This window comes from Phyllostomus hastatus, unplaced genomic scaffold (genome assembly GCF_019186645.2).
Source record: "Phyllostomus hastatus isolate PE091 unplaced genomic scaffold, TTU_PhHast_1.1 phas_contig_81, whole genome shotgun sequence".
NCBI classification, from domain to species: Eukaryota; Metazoa; Chordata; class Mammalia; order Chiroptera; family Phyllostomidae; genus Phyllostomus; species Phyllostomus hastatus.
Window position 1 is genome coordinate 2374921 of NW_025333962.1, and position 18550 is coordinate 2393470.

Genomic DNA, 18550 nt, shown 5'->3' on the forward strand with positions numbered 1-18550 from the left:
AGTACCCTCCCCTCAGGAATCTTGCTGTGCTATGGTGGGCAGAGCCACTGGGGAGCCTGCAGGACTTCCCCCTGCTCTGTGCAGTGGATATGCTTTGAGGAGACACATGGCAGAACCCAGTGGACACAGGAGGCATGGTGCGGGTGGGGGGCATCTGTGAGCTTCTGACAAAGCAGGGCTGGCCTCCTGGGGCTGTTCTGGGTTTCCCCTCACTGCTCTCACCTCTCAGTTCTATGTAAAATGGGTAGCATGCCAACATTGAGCCTCCTTTGGATCTCATTTTTTCTAGGCCAGCATGAACGTCCTCCCTGGGCCTCCCATGGTAGAGCCTCCAAAGGTATGCAGTGCAAGGGTGCACACGTGCAGCAGCTGTGGGTCCCCAATGGCCATACTGCAGAGGGTAAGACCTCCCATGGAGTTTTCCTTTCTTCCTGGGTACTATGGATCAAATGTGTCCCCTCAAATTTACATGTTGGAGCTCTGCCCCACACTGTGACATGTTAGGAGGAGGTAGGGTTAGTTGAGGTCCTGAGATGGGCCCACACGGCAGGATCAATGTCCCCACAAGAAGAGGAGGGATCAGAACTCTCTCTCTACCACACTAGGACACAGCAAGATGTTCTCTGTGACCCAGAAAGGGAACCTCAGTAGACAATAATCTGCCAGCACCTTCATTAGGACTTTCCTGCCTCCAGAATTGTGAACCATAAATGGTGTTTGTTATGACGACTCAAGATGACCAAGACATTGGAACCATTCCCCAGGTGACCAAGAAGAGGCTTGGGTCAGGAGGGGTATAGGGGTCTGCCCTGGGGGTGGGCAGGTAGGATGTGGGCAGGGGCAGATGATGTTGGTGGCCTTAGGAGGGCTGCCTCCTCACTGTCTCCATGGCCCTGGCCCAAGGACAAGAGGTCAGAGTTCCAGGCTGCTCAGAAAGGCAGGTGAGCTTGGTCTGGAGTCAAAGGGACCATCTGGCAGGAGTCCTGGGGCCTCTCCTAGGAAGGAGCTAGCCCCTGTCCCCAGGGCCCTTGTCAGAAAGAGGAGGTCCCCCCTGCAGGGAGCCTCCTCTGAGGGCAGAGCCAGGGCAGGACCTGGAGGCAGTCCTTGCACCCTCCCTGAGCCCAGGGCATTCCCTGCTGGGGTGACCATGGGCTGACCTCCATCATGGGGTGCTGCTCTGTTCCCCTACCTAGCCCCCACCCCTGACCCAGCATCGGGCATGTGTCCCAGCCCAGCACTCAGCCCAGGTCTTGCCACCCCTGCATTCCCTCTGTGCTGGTGGGGAAACCATGGTCTGAGTGCAGACCGGTCACCCAGTGTGACCAGTGTCTTAGCTCAGCCAGTGATTTGCCCCTGGATGGTCTCTGATCCCGAGGGGGTGGTCCTGGGTCCCTCTTGGGGGTGGTCCCTGCTCTCTTGGGCTCCTTCCCAGCCTGCACTCCAAGGTGCTGATCTGAGGAGGGGTCCCAACCAGCTGGGGCCCCTGCCCCACCAGCACCATTACTCCTCCTTCCCCCATCCACCCTGAGCCTTTGCCCTTTGCCCACCTAGGGCCTGGGGTGAAACCCAATCGGGCAGTGACAGCCAGGCTATTTTGAAGCTGGGCTGGGCTGCCTGGCTGGTGGTGGGGGCAGGGTAGGGGCGGGCCCAGCCTTCTCCAGCTGACAGCGTCCGCCTGTCCTCTGTCCCTGTCCAGTCTGAGGGCCGGCCAGAGTGCAGGCTGCCGGGCAGGATCCGTGTTGGTCCTGGGCCCTGAGAGTGGGGTGAGACCTGGTGGCCCCTGCTCCACCGTCTGAGCCCCTGGTCTGGGTGCTGCTCTGAGTTCCTGGTTAAGACAGGTGAGAAGGCAGAGTGGGCAGGGGTAGGGGCCATCCAATGAGCCCCCCAGCAGGGTGGTTTGGTTGAAGGTCATGGCTCTGGCAACAGAGGAACCTGGGGTAGGGTCTGGCTAGTCTGTGCTGCTCCCTGGCTGGGGGCCTGGATCCCAGCTCCTGCCCCGCTAGTGACCTGTGCTGGGCCCCCACACATGAAGGGAGCAACCAGGCTGGAAGGTTGGGGCTATGTGCCCCATCTCAGTCCAGGGTGGCCTGGGGGTCCATCTAGCCCTGCCCCCAGCTTGGCTGAGATGGATTCCCGCTGACAGCTGGGGCTATTTTAGGCCTGTTGGCTCAGTAGTGGGGACAGCCAGAGGAGTAGTGACACCTGACTCCAGGAAAGAATTTCCCTGTGGTGAGCAGGAAGCCAGGCTTAGTGGTCTGGGGGACGAAGGTCTATGAACTGCCCTTGAAGTTTTTTCTGGAAGGGTGAAGGCAGCAGGGTAGGGAGAGAGCCAGGAGGGTTCTGCTCTCAGGCTGGAGACACCTCCCATCATGGGAATTCAGGGCCCTGGGAGGGGTGGGGAGCAACTCTGGATGGGGGTCTTAGTGCTAGAGTGAGGCTCCTGCAAGTGCCCAGCTGGGGCCTCTGGGAATCCATAGGAAGCATCCATCCCAGGCAGGTTTCCATTGGAGGGAGGAGGGGCCTCCTGGGAGGTTGGGGCTGAGGTCCTGCTGGGCCCCCACCTGAGGCCTGTTTCTGCCAATGTGGCAAGGGAAGGAGGAGGCCACTGCATGTGTCCCTGAGCCCAGGGGTTGCCTTGTGTGGTCCCTCTGCTAGTCAACCTGAACATGGGCAGCTGTGGAGTCCTTGGCGGTGTGCTTGGAGCACTTGGCCCTGCTGACCAGGGATGCCTGCTCTGTAGGGCTGCAGTAGAGCTCTGAGGCTGTTGCATCTGGGTGGGCCTCCTTAGACCCCCAGGGTCTGCCACATGAAGGGTAGGGAATGCAGGCCCAAGGTGGGGAGCAGGGCATCAGCATAGTCCCCAGCAGCTTTAGAGAATCTCAGGGTCTCTGCCTACACTTGTCAGGCCAGGGGCAGCTTGTACACCTGCTGAGGCTGAGGTGGCTCTCACTAAGCATATGAGATGGGAGTTCTCTCCCTGACCTTCTGGCCCCAGAAGCCCAGGCTGTGGAGGTGGCTCCCTGCCCCCACCCCCACATGCTCACTCAGGAGCTGGGAGCAACTTCTCTGGTGCCTGCTCTGCATGTGTGGGGTGGGGGAGGATGCTGTGTCCTGCCTTGGGGAACCCACACACTGACTGTATGATTTGGGGTGGCCACTGGGAATAGCTCTGGGTCCTAGGAGACCTGGTGTCAAAGTAGTCCTTCCCCAGAGGAATGCTGAGGCCAGGGGCGTCCGTGGAGGTGGGGCTTCTGTGGCTGCCTGCCCAGGTCCTCCCAGGCCCTCCTGGCCAGGCCGAGCGGGGTTGGCTGGTGGAGTGGGGGTCAGACGTGCTGACTGCACAGTGAGTCAGCAGGTTGGTCTGGACTCAGCCACCTCCAGGGGGATTAGGGGGATTAGGTCCTGAATCACAGGGCGAGGAGCAGAGGGCCCAGAGATACCCTCTGTCCTCCAGGGTGGGTAGCCCATGCCCCGAGGCTTGGAGGCTCGGCTCCTGGGATGGAGGGGATTAAAGTACTTGGGGCCAGCTGGAGCCCAGGGAGGCCCACTGTGTCCACTGTTCTTACAGAAACCCCCATAGGGAGGACCTGGTGTTGTGCTGGGAGCAGTGGGGGTGACCCCAGGTAGGTGGATGCCAGTGTCATCCAGGGCATTTAGCACTGATGGTGCCAGTCCTGCCCACACAGGGTGCCCAGACAGTGAAGCCAGAGTCAAAATGTCGTCTCCCGCTGCCACTGCCACCACACTTACTGACTCCAGGTTGGGTCCAGCCAGCTGGCCTGGCTGTCTCAGCCTGGAGATCCCTGGCTTTTCTTGGGGGAGGCTCCACTGTCTTCTGCAGGCACACTGCTGACCTCACTGTCCAACAGTCCTACTCCAAGCTCCAAAGGGAGGAGAAAGAGGCTCACAGTGAGGTGCCCGGCAGTCTGGTGGGCTAGGGGTGCTGTCCTGTTAGGAAGACCTCAGCTGCAGCGTTTCCATTTCTTCCCTGATCACTGATGGGCACAATCCCCCAGGGGCTGAGAGGGTGGGGGACCCCAGGAGACGTGAGGTGCCCACTGGCCTAGGGTGGTTGCAGGTGGGACAGACCTGTGCATAAGAGTCCCTGTGGGCACCACTGGGGAAGGAGGCCTGAGTTGCACACAGCCCCATGTGGGGCCCAAAGTCTTAGGGAAGGGGAAGAACAGGGGCAAAGGGAGGTGAAGGCAGTACTCTGGGCCCAGGGCTTGAGGAGAACCTGTGACCTCTGGTATGCTACAGTCAGAGAGATGGGGACAGGCCAACAGTGGGCACCTACCATGGGCCTCCCATGGCCAAGCCTTATTCTGGGGCAAAGAGCCCCCTCACTGAGTGGAGTAAACATAGACAGACTGCAGTTTCTGGCCACAGGAGGCAGCAGTGTGTGGAGGGGAGAGGACAGGACACTTGAGGCAGTTGAAGTGGCTGAGGGGAAACAGCAGGTCTGCTTAGCAAGGTACTTCATGGCTAGTGCAGGAAGAAGCTAGTACCACAGCAAGATGCCTCACAGGGAGGGGGCAGCCTGGATGTTGGTCTGGTGTTCTGGAACAGGTGCTCAGCTAGTCCTGGGGTCTGGGCAGTGGGACTGAATCTGCAGGGAGAGTCTGAAGCTGCTCACCTACTAGGAGAACCCATTTGGGGTGGAGCTAGACCCCAAGAGCTCAGAAAGAGGTAAATCTGCACTTCTGAACCACCGTGCCTTCTGATGCAGCCTGGGCTGCTGGGAGGGGCTTGTGCAGGCATCTATCTACCTGGGTTAAATTGGGTTCTGCAAGCGGCGTTGGATGGGTGAGGTGGCAGGGTGGAACAGAGCTGGTGGGCTCAGAGCATGTCAGAGGCTCATCTCCACTATGACCTTTTCCACCCATCTCGTAGGTCTCCGCCCTTCCCCATCCCCATCCCTTCAACCATGGATCACTCCTCATTCAGTGGCGCGCCCCGATTCCTGACCCGGCCCAAGGCCTTTGTGGTGTCTGTGGGTAAGGATGCCACATTGAGCTGCCAGATTGTGGGCAACCCCATGCCGCAGGTGAACTGGGAAAAGGACCAGCAGCCGGTGGAGGCAGGCTCTCGCTTCCGCCTGGCCCAGGATGGCGACCAATATCGCCTCACTATCCTGGACTTGGCTCTAGGAGACAGTGGACAGTACGTGTGCCGCGCGCGCAATGCCATTGGCGAGGCCTTTGCAGCCGTGGGCCTCCAGGTAAACTCCGAGGCCGCGTGCGCGGAGCAGGCACCCCACTTCTTGCTGCGGCCCACGTCCATCCGCGTGCGTGAGGGCGCAGAGGCTACTTTCCGCTGCCGCGTGCGGGGCTCACCACCTATGGCAGTGAGCTGGGCCAAGGATGGGAGGCGCCTGGGAGTTCCTGATGCCCCACGAATGACTGTGGAGGCCAGTGGGGAGGCGAGCGCGCTGCGCATCCAGGACGCGCGGCCCCGTGATGGTGGAACCTACACGGTGCGTGCAGAGAACCCACTGGGCACAGCCAGTGCCGACGCTGCGCTTACAGTGGACACAGACGCTGGCTCCGCAGGCCCGCCAGGGGCTTCTACAGCTTCGCTCTTGGCGCACCTCCAGCGGCGGCGCGAAGCTATGCGGGCTGAGGGAGCCCCAGACTCGCCACCAGGCTCCGGCACGCGCACCTGCACGGTGACTGAGGGCAAGCACGCACGCCTCAGTTGCTACGTGACAGGTGAGCCCAAGCCCGAGACAGTGTGGAAGAAGGATGGGCAGCTGGTGGCCGAGGGCCGGCGACATGTGGTGTATGAGGACGCTCAGGAAAACTTTGTGCTCAAGATTCTCTTCTGCAAGCAGTCGGACCGTGGCCTCTACACTTGCACAGCATCCAACCTCGTGGGCCAAACCTACAGCTCTGTGCTGGTCGTTGTTCGAGGTGAGCTTGGGTGCCACACACCCCTGCTGTAGCCACTGCCGCTGAGCATAGGCATGGCTCCTCCAGGTCTGTCAGGTAGTGAATGCGGAGGTGGAAGTCCAGACCGCTCTCCCTTTAACCCGCCCGAAAAATGCAGGCGGCACAAGGATGACCCTGAGTCTGTCCCCCTGTCTTTATGAGTAACAAGAGTAGAGGAGAATGCACTTTGTCACCAGTACGCCCTTCCCATGGGAGATGATCAGGGTGCCCCGTAGCTAAGCCTGCCCTGGATGCTGATGGGGTCTCCCTGTCCAAGAGCGAGGGAGAGCGGAGCATTTGGTGCCAGTGACCGCTGTGCAGCGGGAGGCGGCTCTGGCCAGTTTGTAGGCTCTTGTTTGCAGGCCCTGGCAGGTGTGGGCAGCAGGGCCAGGTTTTTTTGGGAGGCTCATTTATTCTTCTCTCTTACAACACTGGCCTCCCTAGTGCTGGGAGTCCTGCCTCCACCTTCTTACACGTATCACCGCTGTAGGACCTTGGACTGGGGGCTGGGCGTGTTTATCTCCGCATGCATGTATGTTTCCTCATTCATGCGAGTAAATGCCCCCTATTCCAGTGGTCCCTGGGAAGCTGCACTGGGCACACGAATGTGGTGGCAGGGCCTTGGCCTGAAGCCAGTGCCAAGGGAATGAGCATTTCTCTAAGGTCTTGATCTTGCTGCCTAGCTGCCGGGCTAGTGGTGGGGGTCTGCTTAGGGGGCTGCTAGACTTATTGCTTCTTTTCTCTTCCAGATTTCTTATAACTGGGAGGAGGGGCTCTTTTCTTTCACTTCTGTCCCCTTCCCCTGCCCTCTTCCTCTTCCCTCCTCAGCTCTCCCACTCACTCTCTGCCCTGCAGCCCCTCCCACCCATACCTCCTGCCCCCACCTCAGCACCTACTTGCCCTTAGCTTGCACTGCCCCACCACCCTTTCCCTCTCCCAACCCCACCCACCACACTCTAGATGCCACCACCCACGTCCCCCCTTCCCTGCCCAGCCCACTGCCCCACACTGTTCATCCCTCTCTCCATAGAACCTGCGGTGCCCTTCAAGACCCGACTGCAGGACCTGGAGGTGCAGGAGAAGGGGTCGGCCACGTTCCGGTGTGAGGTGCCACTGCTGGCCACACAGGCCCTGTGGTACAAGGAAGACATGAGGCTGTGGGCCAGCACGAAGTACGCCATTGAGGAGGAGGGCACGGAGCGCCGGCTGACTGTGCACAACACCTCGGCTGACGATGACGCTGTGTACATCTGTGAGATGGCTGAGGGCAGTCGCACTGTGGCTGAGCTCGCAGTACTAGGTGGGTGGGTGGGGACCACTTGAAAGGGGATGTGGAGTATGGGCAGGGCCCATGAGACTGGAGGGGTGGCTGGCAAGGTCTGGTTTGACCAGTCCCTTGCTCTGACACATCTTAGGCAACCTCACCAGAAAGCTCCCGAGAAAGACAGTGGTGCGAGTGGGGGACACTGCCCTGTTCTGTGTGGAGCTGGCCAGGCCAGAGGGCCCTGTCCACTGGCTCCGGAACCAGGAAGAGGTGGTAGCTGGGGATCGTGTGGTCATCACCACTGAAGGCACACGCCACACGCTGACTATCGCCCAGTGCAACCTGGAAGATGTGGGTGAGGTGGCCTTTGTGGCTGGGGACTGCCGGACATCCACACAGTTCTGTGTATCGGGTAAGGGCCTGGGGAGTACCCCTCCAAAGGAAGCAGTGCCCCTTGCCACCATCCAGGTGCTGGGTCCCGTGCTGCCCTGTGTGTGCTCTGTGGCTTCAGGAAGGGCATGGGGCACATCGAGTTTAGACTGTAGCTCTGGCTCCTTAGACCCTAATGGTTTGCTCTCCTTCACTATGGTCTCCCCAGGCATTGGCAAAGTGGGAATCTTGATAGCCCTCCCATTCCACCAACCAAATTAGAAGGTATAGATGGTTCTAGAAGTACAGTGTGTGTGTGTGTGTGTGTGTGTGTGTGTGTGGCAGGAGGCTGTCCTGTGTGAGTATGTCTTCTTTCTGTGGCCTTGGTGTCTACATTGTCGATTCTATGGCAGTTCCCTATTCTGCCCATCCCCACAGGGTCAGCCCTTGGCTGGGGGCAGGTGTGCCCCGCCACACAGCCTCAGTACCCTCAGGATGGTCACTGTGCCCTGCCTCAGTCACTGTCCAGCCAAGACCCCAGTGCACTGTTGGGGTCAAGGCTGAACACTGAGAGATGTCTGTCCCCAGGCCACATAGAGAGTTTATGGTGGCCCTGGGCCAAATGTGGCTGCTGAAGCCAGGGTTCCCTTTCTGCTTCAAGCAGAGAAATGGCCACAGTGTAGGGCCAAACATTATGGGCCCCAGACTCCCTTCAGACTGGCCTTCTACCCCAGGTTGTGGTCATTTCAGATTATCAGAGCAGTGCTCCCTAGCAGGATTGGGGATTCTGTGATCCCCTCCCTCCTCCAGAATGATCCTGGACCTGGGGTTGGGGAGGGGCTCCTAGTCGGTGATGTGGGTCTGTGCTCTGCTCAGCCCCTAGGAAGCCACCACCACACCCCCCTGAGGCCCCTGTGGTGACAGCCAAGACAGAGAGTTCCGTGACTCTCAGCTGGTCCCCACCACTCTATGGGGACCTCCCTGTTACCATCGATGGCTACCTGGTGGAGAAGAAGCGACTGGGCACCTATAGCTGGAGCCGGTGCCACAAGGCCGAGTGGGTGGCCACACCTGAGCTGACTGTGGGCTGTGTGACTGAGGAGGGGGACTACCAATTCCGGGTGTCAGCTGTGAACAGCTTTGGCCAGAGCACCTACCTTGAGTTCCCGGGGACGATCCACCTGGGTAAGTGTGGCAGGCCCTCTTCCCCACCACTGCCAGATCATGGCCTACAGGGCGCCCACCATGGAAGCACCCATACCTAGAGCACAGCCCAGTCTCAGTGAGGCCACAGTGACTCATAGAGCCTCTTTATTGGGGTGAGTTACCAGGGTCCTGATGCTGCTGGAGCCACCTCTGTGGGAAGGGGAAGGGACTCTGAGATAGGACTTGCATCCCACAGGAACCTGTCTGTTTCCTCCAGCCCCAGGGGCTGAACAACTGTACCTTCCACCTCTGGGCTTGTGAGATCTGGAGGGGATCTTGAGTGCTCTAACATGACCCCATACAGCCCTGAGCCCTGCAATCCCTCATGGTTGCTGTGTATCTGTTCAATGGGCTTCCTGGAAGGTGCATTTGGGTCTAGGCTCTGGGGGAGGAGGAGGAAGGGAGGTCAGGTGCCTTGCTCCTTCATAAAGCCCCCATCCTGCAGCCCCCCAGCTAGCTGTGAAGACGCCTCTGAAGGCGGTGGAGGCGGTGGAGGGCAGTGAGGTGACCTTCTCTGTGGACCTCACTTTGGCCTCGGTGGGCGAGTGGTTCTTGGATGGGCAGGCTCTGAAGTCCAGCAGCATGTACATGATCCACTGTGATGGCACCCGGCACACCCTCACCATCCACTCAGTGCCTGCCAGCTTGCACGGTGCTGAACTCAAGTTCGTGGCCAATGGCATTGAGAGCAGTATCTGCATGGAGGTCCGAGGTAGGAGACCCAGCCCCTGACCCCTGGGGCCTCTCCAAGTTCTGCTTCCTTTGAGGGTAGGAGCCAGAGCAGGACCTGGTTCCCCAGGCCCCAGGGCTCCTGGAGAGTGCTGGTGAGCTGCTGGGAGTGTGGCCTGGATAAGCATGGCCAGGTGGTGGGGTGGGGAGAGTAAAGCAGCTTGCCTGGCCTTTAGGGGACTTGCCTGTCCCCAGGCACAGTGTGTGAGTGAATGAGGGGCTGAGGGCTCCTGATGACACATAGCCTCATGTCTCCCTCTATTTGCTCTTCTTTCCCTTCTCCCTTCTTCACTCTCTGCCCACTGCTCCTCTGCCCACTCTCCCTCTGTCGACTTCCTCCTCTCCCTTCAACCACATCCCCCTCCCTTCACACCCCCTCTCTCCTTCTCTGAGGGCCCCCAGTGGCCCCAGGGCTGAGCACCAACCATCCAGCAGAAGTTCGGGAGGTGCTGGCCCGGCTGCATGAGGAGGCGCAGCTCCTGGCTGAGCTGTCGGACCAGGCAGCAACTGTAACATGGCTCAAGGACGGCCGAGCACTACCCCTAGGCCCCAAGTACCAGGTTCAGGCTTTGGCAGGGCAGCGGGCACTACTGGTGCGAGATGTGGCACAAGATGATGCCGGCCTGTACGAGTGTGTCAGCCGTGGGGTTCGCATTGCTTACCAGCTGCTGGTGCAAGGTGTGTGTGTATCCATGTGTTTCTATGTCCTCCTGGCTGCTGCCAAAGCCTCAGGATTCTGTACCCCAGCTCTCGGCAGGCTATACAGGGTCAGGGAAGTGGGAACTGATATTCTCTGTTGGGGGATCGGTTGAGGGGGAGGCTCAGGTGACTCCATGGGGACAGTGGGGGCGGGGTTCTATTTGGTAGGGGCAGGGATTCTGTGGGGAAGTCCTAACAGTTCATGGGTGTTTGGAACTCAGCAGCTGGCCCTGTCTGAAGGAGCACCTGGTCTGGGCTGAGCCAGGGCTCCACGTGGCTCCAAAGCCCTGAGCACCTGCTTGGCGAGTGTATGGGCATGCTCGCAGTCGAAGCACTGCCTGCCCCTAATCCCTGCTGCACTTACAGGACTCACACCCTTTCTGCACAAGGACTCAGCTGGTGGCTGCTTGGACATCGTGGTCGGGGGCCCAGCCTACCTTGAGTGTGAGACTGTGGAGGCCCATGTGCCTGTGTGCTGGTTCAAGGATGGTGTGGAGCTCAGCCTCTCCAGCTCACACTTCTCTCAGGAGGACATGGGCACGCGGCACCGGTTGGTGGTCAACTCAGTCAGCAGGCAGGATGAGGGCACCTATTCGTGCCATGTGGGCGAGCACTCTGTGGATTTCCAGCTGCGAGTTTGTGGTGAGTATGCAACTCCCAAGTTTGGTGGGTGGGGGGCAGGTCCAGTTGTATCTGGCACCTGCAAGGTGGAGCTGGCTCTTTATTGCTTATGCAAATTCTTGGGGAGGGGCAGGTGCTTCATCTGGGAAAAGAAATTATCCATAAAACTAACATAGAGATGGATGAAAGAATTTGAGATATGAAATGTGAAGTTTTTGTTGTTTTATTTATTTTTATTTTTTTAATATATTTTATTGATTATGCTATTACAGTTGTCCCATTTCCCCCTCCCCTCCCCTCCTCCCCCCAACCCACATTCTCCCCCCTTAGTTCATGTCCATGTGTTATACATATAAATTCTTTAGCTTCTACATTTCCCACACTATTCTTACCCTTCCCCTGTCTATTTTCTACCTACCATCTATGCTACTTATTCTCTGTATCTTTTTCCCCTCTCTCCCCATCCCACTCCACTGTTGATAACCCTCCATGTGATCTCCATTTCTGTGGTTCTGTTCCTGTTGTAGTTGTTTGCTTAGTTTACTTTTGTTTTTATTTTAGGTGTGGTTGTTAATGATTGTGAGTTTGCTGTCATTTTACTATACATATTTTTTATCTTCTTTTTCTTAGATAAATCCCTTTAACATTTCATATAATAAGGGCTTGGTGATGATGAACTCCTTTAACTTGACCTTCTCTGGGAAGCACTTTATCTGCCCTTCCATTCTAAATGAAAGCTTTGCTAGATAGAACAATCTGGGATGTAGGTCCTTGCCTTTCATGACTTGGAATACTTCTTTCCAGCCCCTTCTTGCCTGTAAGATCTCTTTTGAGAAATCAGCTGACAGTCTGATGGGAATTCCTTTGTAGTTGACTGTCTCCTTATCTATTGCTGATTCTAGGTTTCTCTCCTTAATTTTTATCTTGGGTAATGTAATGATGATGTGCCTTGGTGTGTTCCTCCTTGGATCCAACTTCTTTGGGACTCTCTGAGCTTCCTGGACTTACTGGAAGTCCATTTCCTTTGCCAGAATGGGGAAGTTCTCCTTTATTCTTTGTTCAAATAACTTTTCCACTTGTTGCTCTTCCTCTTCTCCTTCTGGTGCCCCTATAATTCAGCTGTTGGAATGTTTAAAGATGTCCTGGAGGTTCCTAAGCCTCTCCTCATTTTTTCCGAATTCTTGTTTCTTCATCCTTTTCTGGTGGTGTTTCTTTCTTCCTTCTGGTCCACACTGTTGATTTGAGACCCAGTTTTCTCCCCATCACTATTGGTTCCCTCCCCATCACTATTGGTTCCCTCTACATTTTCCTTTATTTCACTTATTGTAGCCTTCATTTTTTCATCTAATTCGCAACCAAATTCAAGCAATTCTGTGAGCATCCTGATTACCAGTGTTTTGAACTGTTCATCTGATAGGTTGGCTATCTCTTCACTGCTTAGTTGTATTTTTTCTAGAGCTATGATCTGTTCTTTCATTTGGGCCTTTTTTTTTTTGTCTTGAAGTGCCTGCTACATAGTGAGGGGTGGAGCCTTAAGTGTTCACCAGGGCAGGATAACCCACTTTGCTGCTGCGTTGTGGAGCTATCTATGGAGAAGGGGTCCAAGAGGGAACAATGGTGCTTGCTCCATTCCCTACTGGGTTTCAGTCACTTCCCTCACTACCCGCAAGCAAATTGGGCCCTTTGGGTGCTGATTCCCATGTGGGTGGGCTTGTGTACATTCTAGGACCTTGTGGGTCTCTCCCACAAATTTTCCTATGAGGCTGGGAGTTTCTCCTGGCACTGAAACAGCCACAGGTGTTCTCAACTGGTGTTTTGAGGCTTAATTTCCCCGTGTTCGGACCCTGGGTTGTGCAGTCTGTCCTGCTACTGAGTTTTGCCTGCTTTATCTACATGAGAATATGGAACTGCCTGGTTGGATAGCTGCTTTGTGCACTGTATCCCATTCCACAGTCCACCGCATTGCTGGGTCTGCCAGCTGCTGCTTTGCCGAGAGTCCTCTCCAGCCTGGCTGCCTATCTCTGACCCACCTACCACTCTGAATGAAGGAGTTCTCTTTAACACCTTGGTTGTCTGACTTCCATACAATTCGAATTTCTATCAGTTCAAGTTATTCTTTGTTTTTAAATTGTTGTACTTCTTTTGGTTGTGTCAGAAGGCACAGTATGTCTACCTAAGCATCCACCTAGGCCAGGAGACAAGACCTTGTTCTATTAAAAATCACAGGAGGCTGAGAAGGCCTAAGAGGAGCTAGAGCATCCTCAGCAGAATAGATTTAGACTTTGGAGAATATAAGGCTCTGGCTCTTTCCTGAAGCAACTGGGGCGTCTAAATGCATACTCCAGGTCCTGGCAACAATGAGAGGCTGTGCAAGCCAATATGCCTCCCTCTCTGTACTGAGGCAGCAGTCCTCGTAGGACTCCTGTTCCTAGGAGGGATGATTTGCATAATATGAATCACAGAAAACCAGGTGGTGCGATAGTCACCAGGTGTGTGAGCATCTCTTGTGGCTCCAGAGGAAACCAATGTGGGGCTCTGAATCTGTGCTCATCCCTGCCCCCAGAGCCCACGGTGGTGTTTGCCAAGGAGCAGCCGGCCCACAATCAGGTGCAGGCCGAGGCGGGGGCCATCGCCACGCTGAGCTGCGAGGTGGCCCAGGCCCAGACGCAGGTGACGTGGTACAAGGACGGCAAGAAGCTGAGTGGGAGCTCGAAAGTGCGCGTGGAGGCCACGGGCTGCACCCGGCGGCTGGTGCTGCCGCAGGCAGGGAAGGCGGACGGCGGGGAGTACAGCTGCGAGGCTGCGGGCCAGAGGGTCACCTTCAGCCTGGCCGTCTCAGGTCAGTTCTCTGGGGGTGAAGGGGTGCTCCTTGGTCCTGTTTGGAGGCGTTGCTGTCACTGACGGATAGCTGTGACAGTCCTTTGCTCTTTCCATTACACTCTACCCATTCCCGTCTCCCACCCTCCCCCTGTCTACTTGTATGCCCGAGGCTGAGTCCAGGGAGGCAGGAACGGAGGCACAGGAGGGTGAGGGGGGCACCCGGTGGGCGCACCGTGTGCACCTCGAGTGGCGTTCCCGCATGGCGATGCTCCTGCTCTTCCTCGGTGCCCAGGAGCCTGGCACCGCTGCCTCTGGCGTCTCGAGCAGCCCAGATGGCTCTCACCTCCGGACACGGGAATGTCCTTCAGGGCATTTGAGCATCTTCCAGTGCCACCCAAGGGTTCTCTGGAATCAGAGGTGTTTCTTTTGTTGTTTTTGTTTTTTGTTTTTGTTTTGCTTTTGTTTTTGTTTTTCTTTTTGACCCCGTCAGGCTGAAATTTCAGCCCCATACTCATACTGGGCATTTGCTGACCTGTGAAGATTGGGTCAGCAAAGTCTTAGTCATTGTGGGACCCTCTTTCTTCCCTGGACACGGCCCCAGGAGTCACCAGCGCAGCCACGTTTCAAAGTCTAGATCTCAGCTCTGATTCCGTGTCTGGGCACAGTAAGCCAAGAACTGAGGGCTGGCAGACAGGCACGTGTGACCTTCTCCCGTGAGGTGTGGAGTGTCGTCTTAAAAGCGCACCTTGCTTTCCTTCTGTCTCCTGTTAGACATTCTGTGTCAGTGCCCCCGTGGGGTCCCGGGCGTGGGTCGGACACAGAGAGGGAACAGGAGCTGATGCCACAGCAGCACGGTGTGTTAGAGATGAGTTCGGCACGAGCAGCCCCTGACTACCAAACCAGGATTTATTTCACGGCATTTCCTAATGACTCACGTGTGTGCCTGTCCCTCCCTGGCTGTGAACAAACTTTCTCTTCCTTTTCGGAGGAGAGCTTACCTTCCCGTGGGGGTCGGCCGTGGTCTCACACGGACCGTCCGACCCTTGCTACTGAATGTGGTTTGTAGGGCGTACACACGGGTCACTCCCCTGCCCAGGGCAGCGGCCCACGTCCAGAAGAATGTGCTCCTGGGGCCGAGAAGGCGCGGGGGCTCCCGCAGGCCCCACAGCGGGTGCTGAGCCCGGGGGGACGTTCCTGGTCCTCCCGCCCGCCTGTGCGGTCCTCCTTTCCTCAGTGCCTCCTCAGCTCCTGACTTTGAGGAAGTGTCTGACCCTGTGCTTCCCTCCCTGCCCCCAGAGCCCACGGTGGTGTTTGCCAAGGAGCAGCCGGCCCACAATCAGGTGCAGGCCGAGGCGGGGGCCATCGCCACGCTGAGCTGCGAGGTGGCCCAGGCCCAGACGCAGGTGACGTGGTACAAGGGACGGCAAGAAGCTGAGTGGGAGCTCGAAAGTGCGCGTGGAGGCCACGGGCTGCACCCGGCGGCTGGTGCTGCCGCAGGCAGGGAAGGCGGACGGCGGGGAGTACAGCTGCGAGGCTGCGGGCCAGAGGGTCACCTTCAGCCTGGCCGTCTCAGGTCAGTTCTCTGGGGGTGAAGGGGTGCTCCTTGGTCCTGTTTGGAGGCGTTGCTGTCACTGACGGATAGCTGTGACAGTCCTTTGCTCTTTCCATTACACTCTACCCATTCCCGTCTCCCACCCTCCCCCTGTCTACTTGTATGCCCGAGGCTGAGTCCAGGGAGGCAGGAACGGAGGCACAGGAGGGTGAGGGGGGCACCCGGTGGGCGCACCGTGTGCACCTCGAGTGGCGTTCCCGCATGGCGATGCTCCTGCTCTTCCTCGGTGCCCAGGAGCCTGGCACCGCTGCCTCTGGCGTCTCGAGCAGCCCAGATGGCTCTCACCTCCCGGACACGGGAATGTCCTTCAGGGCATTTGAGCATCTTCCAGTGCCACCCAAGGGTTCTCTGGAATCAGAGGTGTTTCTTTTGTTGTTTTTGTTTTTGTTTTTGTTTTGCTTTTGTTTTTGTTTTTCTTTTTGACCCCGTCAGGCGAAATTTCAGCCCCATACTCATACTGGGCATTTGCTGACCTGTGAAGATTGGGTCAGCAAAGTCTTAGTCATTGTGGGACCCTCTTTCTTCCCTGGACACGGCCCCAGGAGTCACCAGCGCAGCCACGTTTCAAAGTCTAGATCTCAGCTCTGATTCCGTGTCTGGGCACAGTAAGCCAAGAACTGAGGGCTGGCAGACAGGCACGTGTGACCTTCTCCCGTGAGGTGTGGAGTGTCGTCTTAAAAGCGCACCTTGCTTTCCTTCTGTCTCCTGTTAGACATTCTGTGTCAGTGCCCCCGTGGGGTCCCGGGCGTGGGTCGGACACAGAGAGGGAACAGGAGCTGATGCCACAGCAGCACGGTGTGTTAGAGATGAGTTCGGCACGAGCAGCCCCTGACTACCAAACCAGGATTTATTTCACGGCATTTCCTAATGACTCACGTGTGTGCCTGTCCCTCCCTGGCTGTGAACAAACTTTCTCTTCCTTTTCGGAGGAGAGCTTACCTTCCCGTGGGGGTCGGCCGTGGTCTCACACGGACCGTCCGACCCTTGCTACTGAATGTGGTTTGTAGGGCGTACACACGGGTCACTCCCCTGCCCAGGGCAGCGGCCCACGTCCAGAAGAATGTGCTCCTGGGGCCGAGAAGGCGCGGGGGGCTCCCGCAGGCCCCACAGCGGGTGCTGAGCCCGGGGGACGTTCCTGGTCCTCCCGCCCGCCTGTGCGGTCCTCCTTTCCTCAGTGCCTCCTCAGCTCCTGACTTTGAGGAAGTGTCTGACCCTGTGCTTCCCTCCCTGCCCCCAGAGCCCACGGTGGTGTTTGCCAAGGAGCAGCCGGCCCACAATCAGGTGCAGGCCGAGGCGGGGGCCATCGCCACGCTGAGCTGCGAGGTGGCCCAGGCCCAGACGCAGGTGACGTGGTACAAGGACGGCAAGAAGCTGAGTGGGAGCTCGAAAGTGCGCGTGGAGGCCACGGGCTGCACCCGGCGGCTGGTGCTGCCGCAGGCAGGGGAAGGCGGACGGCGGGGAGTACAGCTGCGAGGCTGCGGGCCAGAGGGTCACCTTCAGCCTGGCCGTCTCAGGTCAGTTCTCTGGGGGTGAAGGGGTGCTCCTTGGTCCTGTTTGGAGGCGTTGCTGTCACTGACGGATAGCTGTGACAGTCCTTTGCTCTTTCCATTACACTCTACCCATTCCCGTCTCCCACCCTCCCCCCTGTCTACTTGTATGCCCGAGGCTGAGTCCAGGGAGGCAGGAACGGAGGCACAGGAGGGTGAGGGGGGCACCCGGTGGGCGCACCGTGTGCACCTCGAGTGGCGTTCCCGCATGGCGATGCTCCTGCTCTTCCTCGGTGCCCAGGAGCCTGGCACCGCTGCCTCTGGCGTCTCGAGCAGCCCAGATGGCTCTCACCTCCGGACACGGGAATGTCCTTCAGGGCATTTGAGCATCTTCCAGTGCCACCCAAGGGTTCTCTGGAATCAGAGGTGTTTCTTTTGTTGTTTTTGTTTTTTGTTTTTTGTTTTGCTTTTGTTTTTTGTTTTTCTTTTTGACCCCGTCAGGGTGAAATTTCAGCCCCCATACTCATACTGGGCATTTGCTGACCTGTGAAGATTGGGTCAGCAAAGTCTTAGTCATTGTGGGACCCTCTTTCTTCCCTGGACACGGCCCCAGGAGTCACCAGCGCAGCCACGTTTCAAAGTCTAGATCTCAGCTCTGATTCCGTGTCTGGGCACAGTAAGCCAAGAACTGAGGGCTGGCAGACAGGCACGTGTGACCTTCTCCCGTGAGGTGTGGAGTGTCGTCTTAAAAGCGCACCTTGCTTTCCTTCTGTCTCCTGTTAGACATTCTGTGTCAGTGCCCCCGTGGGGTCCCGGGCGTGGGTCGGACACAGAGAGGGAACAGGAGCTGATGCCACAGCAGCACGGTGTGTTAGAGATGAGTTCGGCACGAGCAGCCCCTGACTACCAAACCAGGATTTATTTCACGGCATTTCCTAATGACTCACGTGTGTGCCTGTCCCTCCCTGGCTGTGAACAAACTTTCTCTTCCTTTTCGGAGGAGAGCTTACCTTCCCGTGGGGGTCGGCCGTGGTCTCACACGGACCGTCCGACCCTTGCTACTGAATGTGGTTTGTAGGGCGTACACACGGGTCACTCCCCTGCCCAGGGCAGCGGCCCACGTCCAGAAGAATGTGCTCCTGGGGCCGAGAAGGCGCGGGGGCTCCCGCAGGCCCCACAGCGGGTGCTGAGCCCGGGGGACGTTCCTGGTCCTCCCGCCCGCCTGTGCGGTCCTCCTTTCCTCAGTGCCTCCTCAGCTCCTGACTTTGAGGAAGTGTCTGACCCTGTGCTTCCCTCCCTGCCCCCAGAGCCCACGGTGGTGTTTGCCAAGGAGCAGCCGGCCCACAATCAGGTGCAGGCCGAGGCGGGGGCCATCGCCACGCTGAGCTGCGAGGTGGCCCAGGCCCAGACGCAGGTGACGTGGTACAAGGGACGGCAAGAAGCTGAGTGGGAGCTCGAAAGTGCGCGTGGAGGCCACGGGCTGCACCCGGCGGCTGGTGCTGCCGCAGGCAGGGAAGGCGGACGGCGGGGAGTACAGCTGCGAGGCTGCGGGCCAGAGGGTCACCTTCAGCCTGGCCGTCTCAGGTCAGTTCTCTGGGGGTGAAGGGGTGCTCCTTGGTCCTGTTTGGAGGCGTTGCTGTCACTGACGGATAGCTGTGACAGTCCTTTGCTCTTTCCATTACACTCTACCCATTCCCGTCTCCCACCCTCCCCCCCTGTCTACTTGTATGCCCGAGGCTGAGTCCAGGGAGGCAGGAACGGAGGCACAGGAGGGTGAGGGGGGCACCCGGTGGGCGCACCGTGTGCACCTCGA

At 57.9% G+C, this 18550-nt stretch overlaps 1 protein-coding gene across 1 annotated transcript in view; it reads left to right on the forward strand.

The window, feature by feature from the left end:
• Positions 1-1703: 1703 nt before the first annotated feature.
• Positions 1704-18550, forward strand: part of OBSCN (obscurin, cytoskeletal calmodulin and titin-interacting RhoGEF) — a 97725-nt gene continuing 80878 nt past the window's right edge. Inside the window, 15 exon segments of the mRNA XM_045850500.1 lie at positions 1704-1838; positions 4894-5912; positions 6961-7230; positions 7346-7606; positions 8440-8748; positions 9215-9481; positions 9901-10176; positions 10564-10839; positions 13382-13657; positions 14935-15056; positions 15058-15211; positions 16488-16690; positions 16692-16764; positions 18045-18166; positions 18168-18321. Of these exon segments, the coding sequence (XP_045706456.1) occupies positions 4928-5912; positions 6961-7230; positions 7346-7606; positions 8440-8748; positions 9215-9481; positions 9901-10176; positions 10564-10839; positions 13382-13657; positions 14935-15056; positions 15058-15211; positions 16488-16690; positions 16692-16764; positions 18045-18166; positions 18168-18321 (3748 nt within the window). The 5' untranslated portion in view covers positions 1704-1838; positions 4894-4927.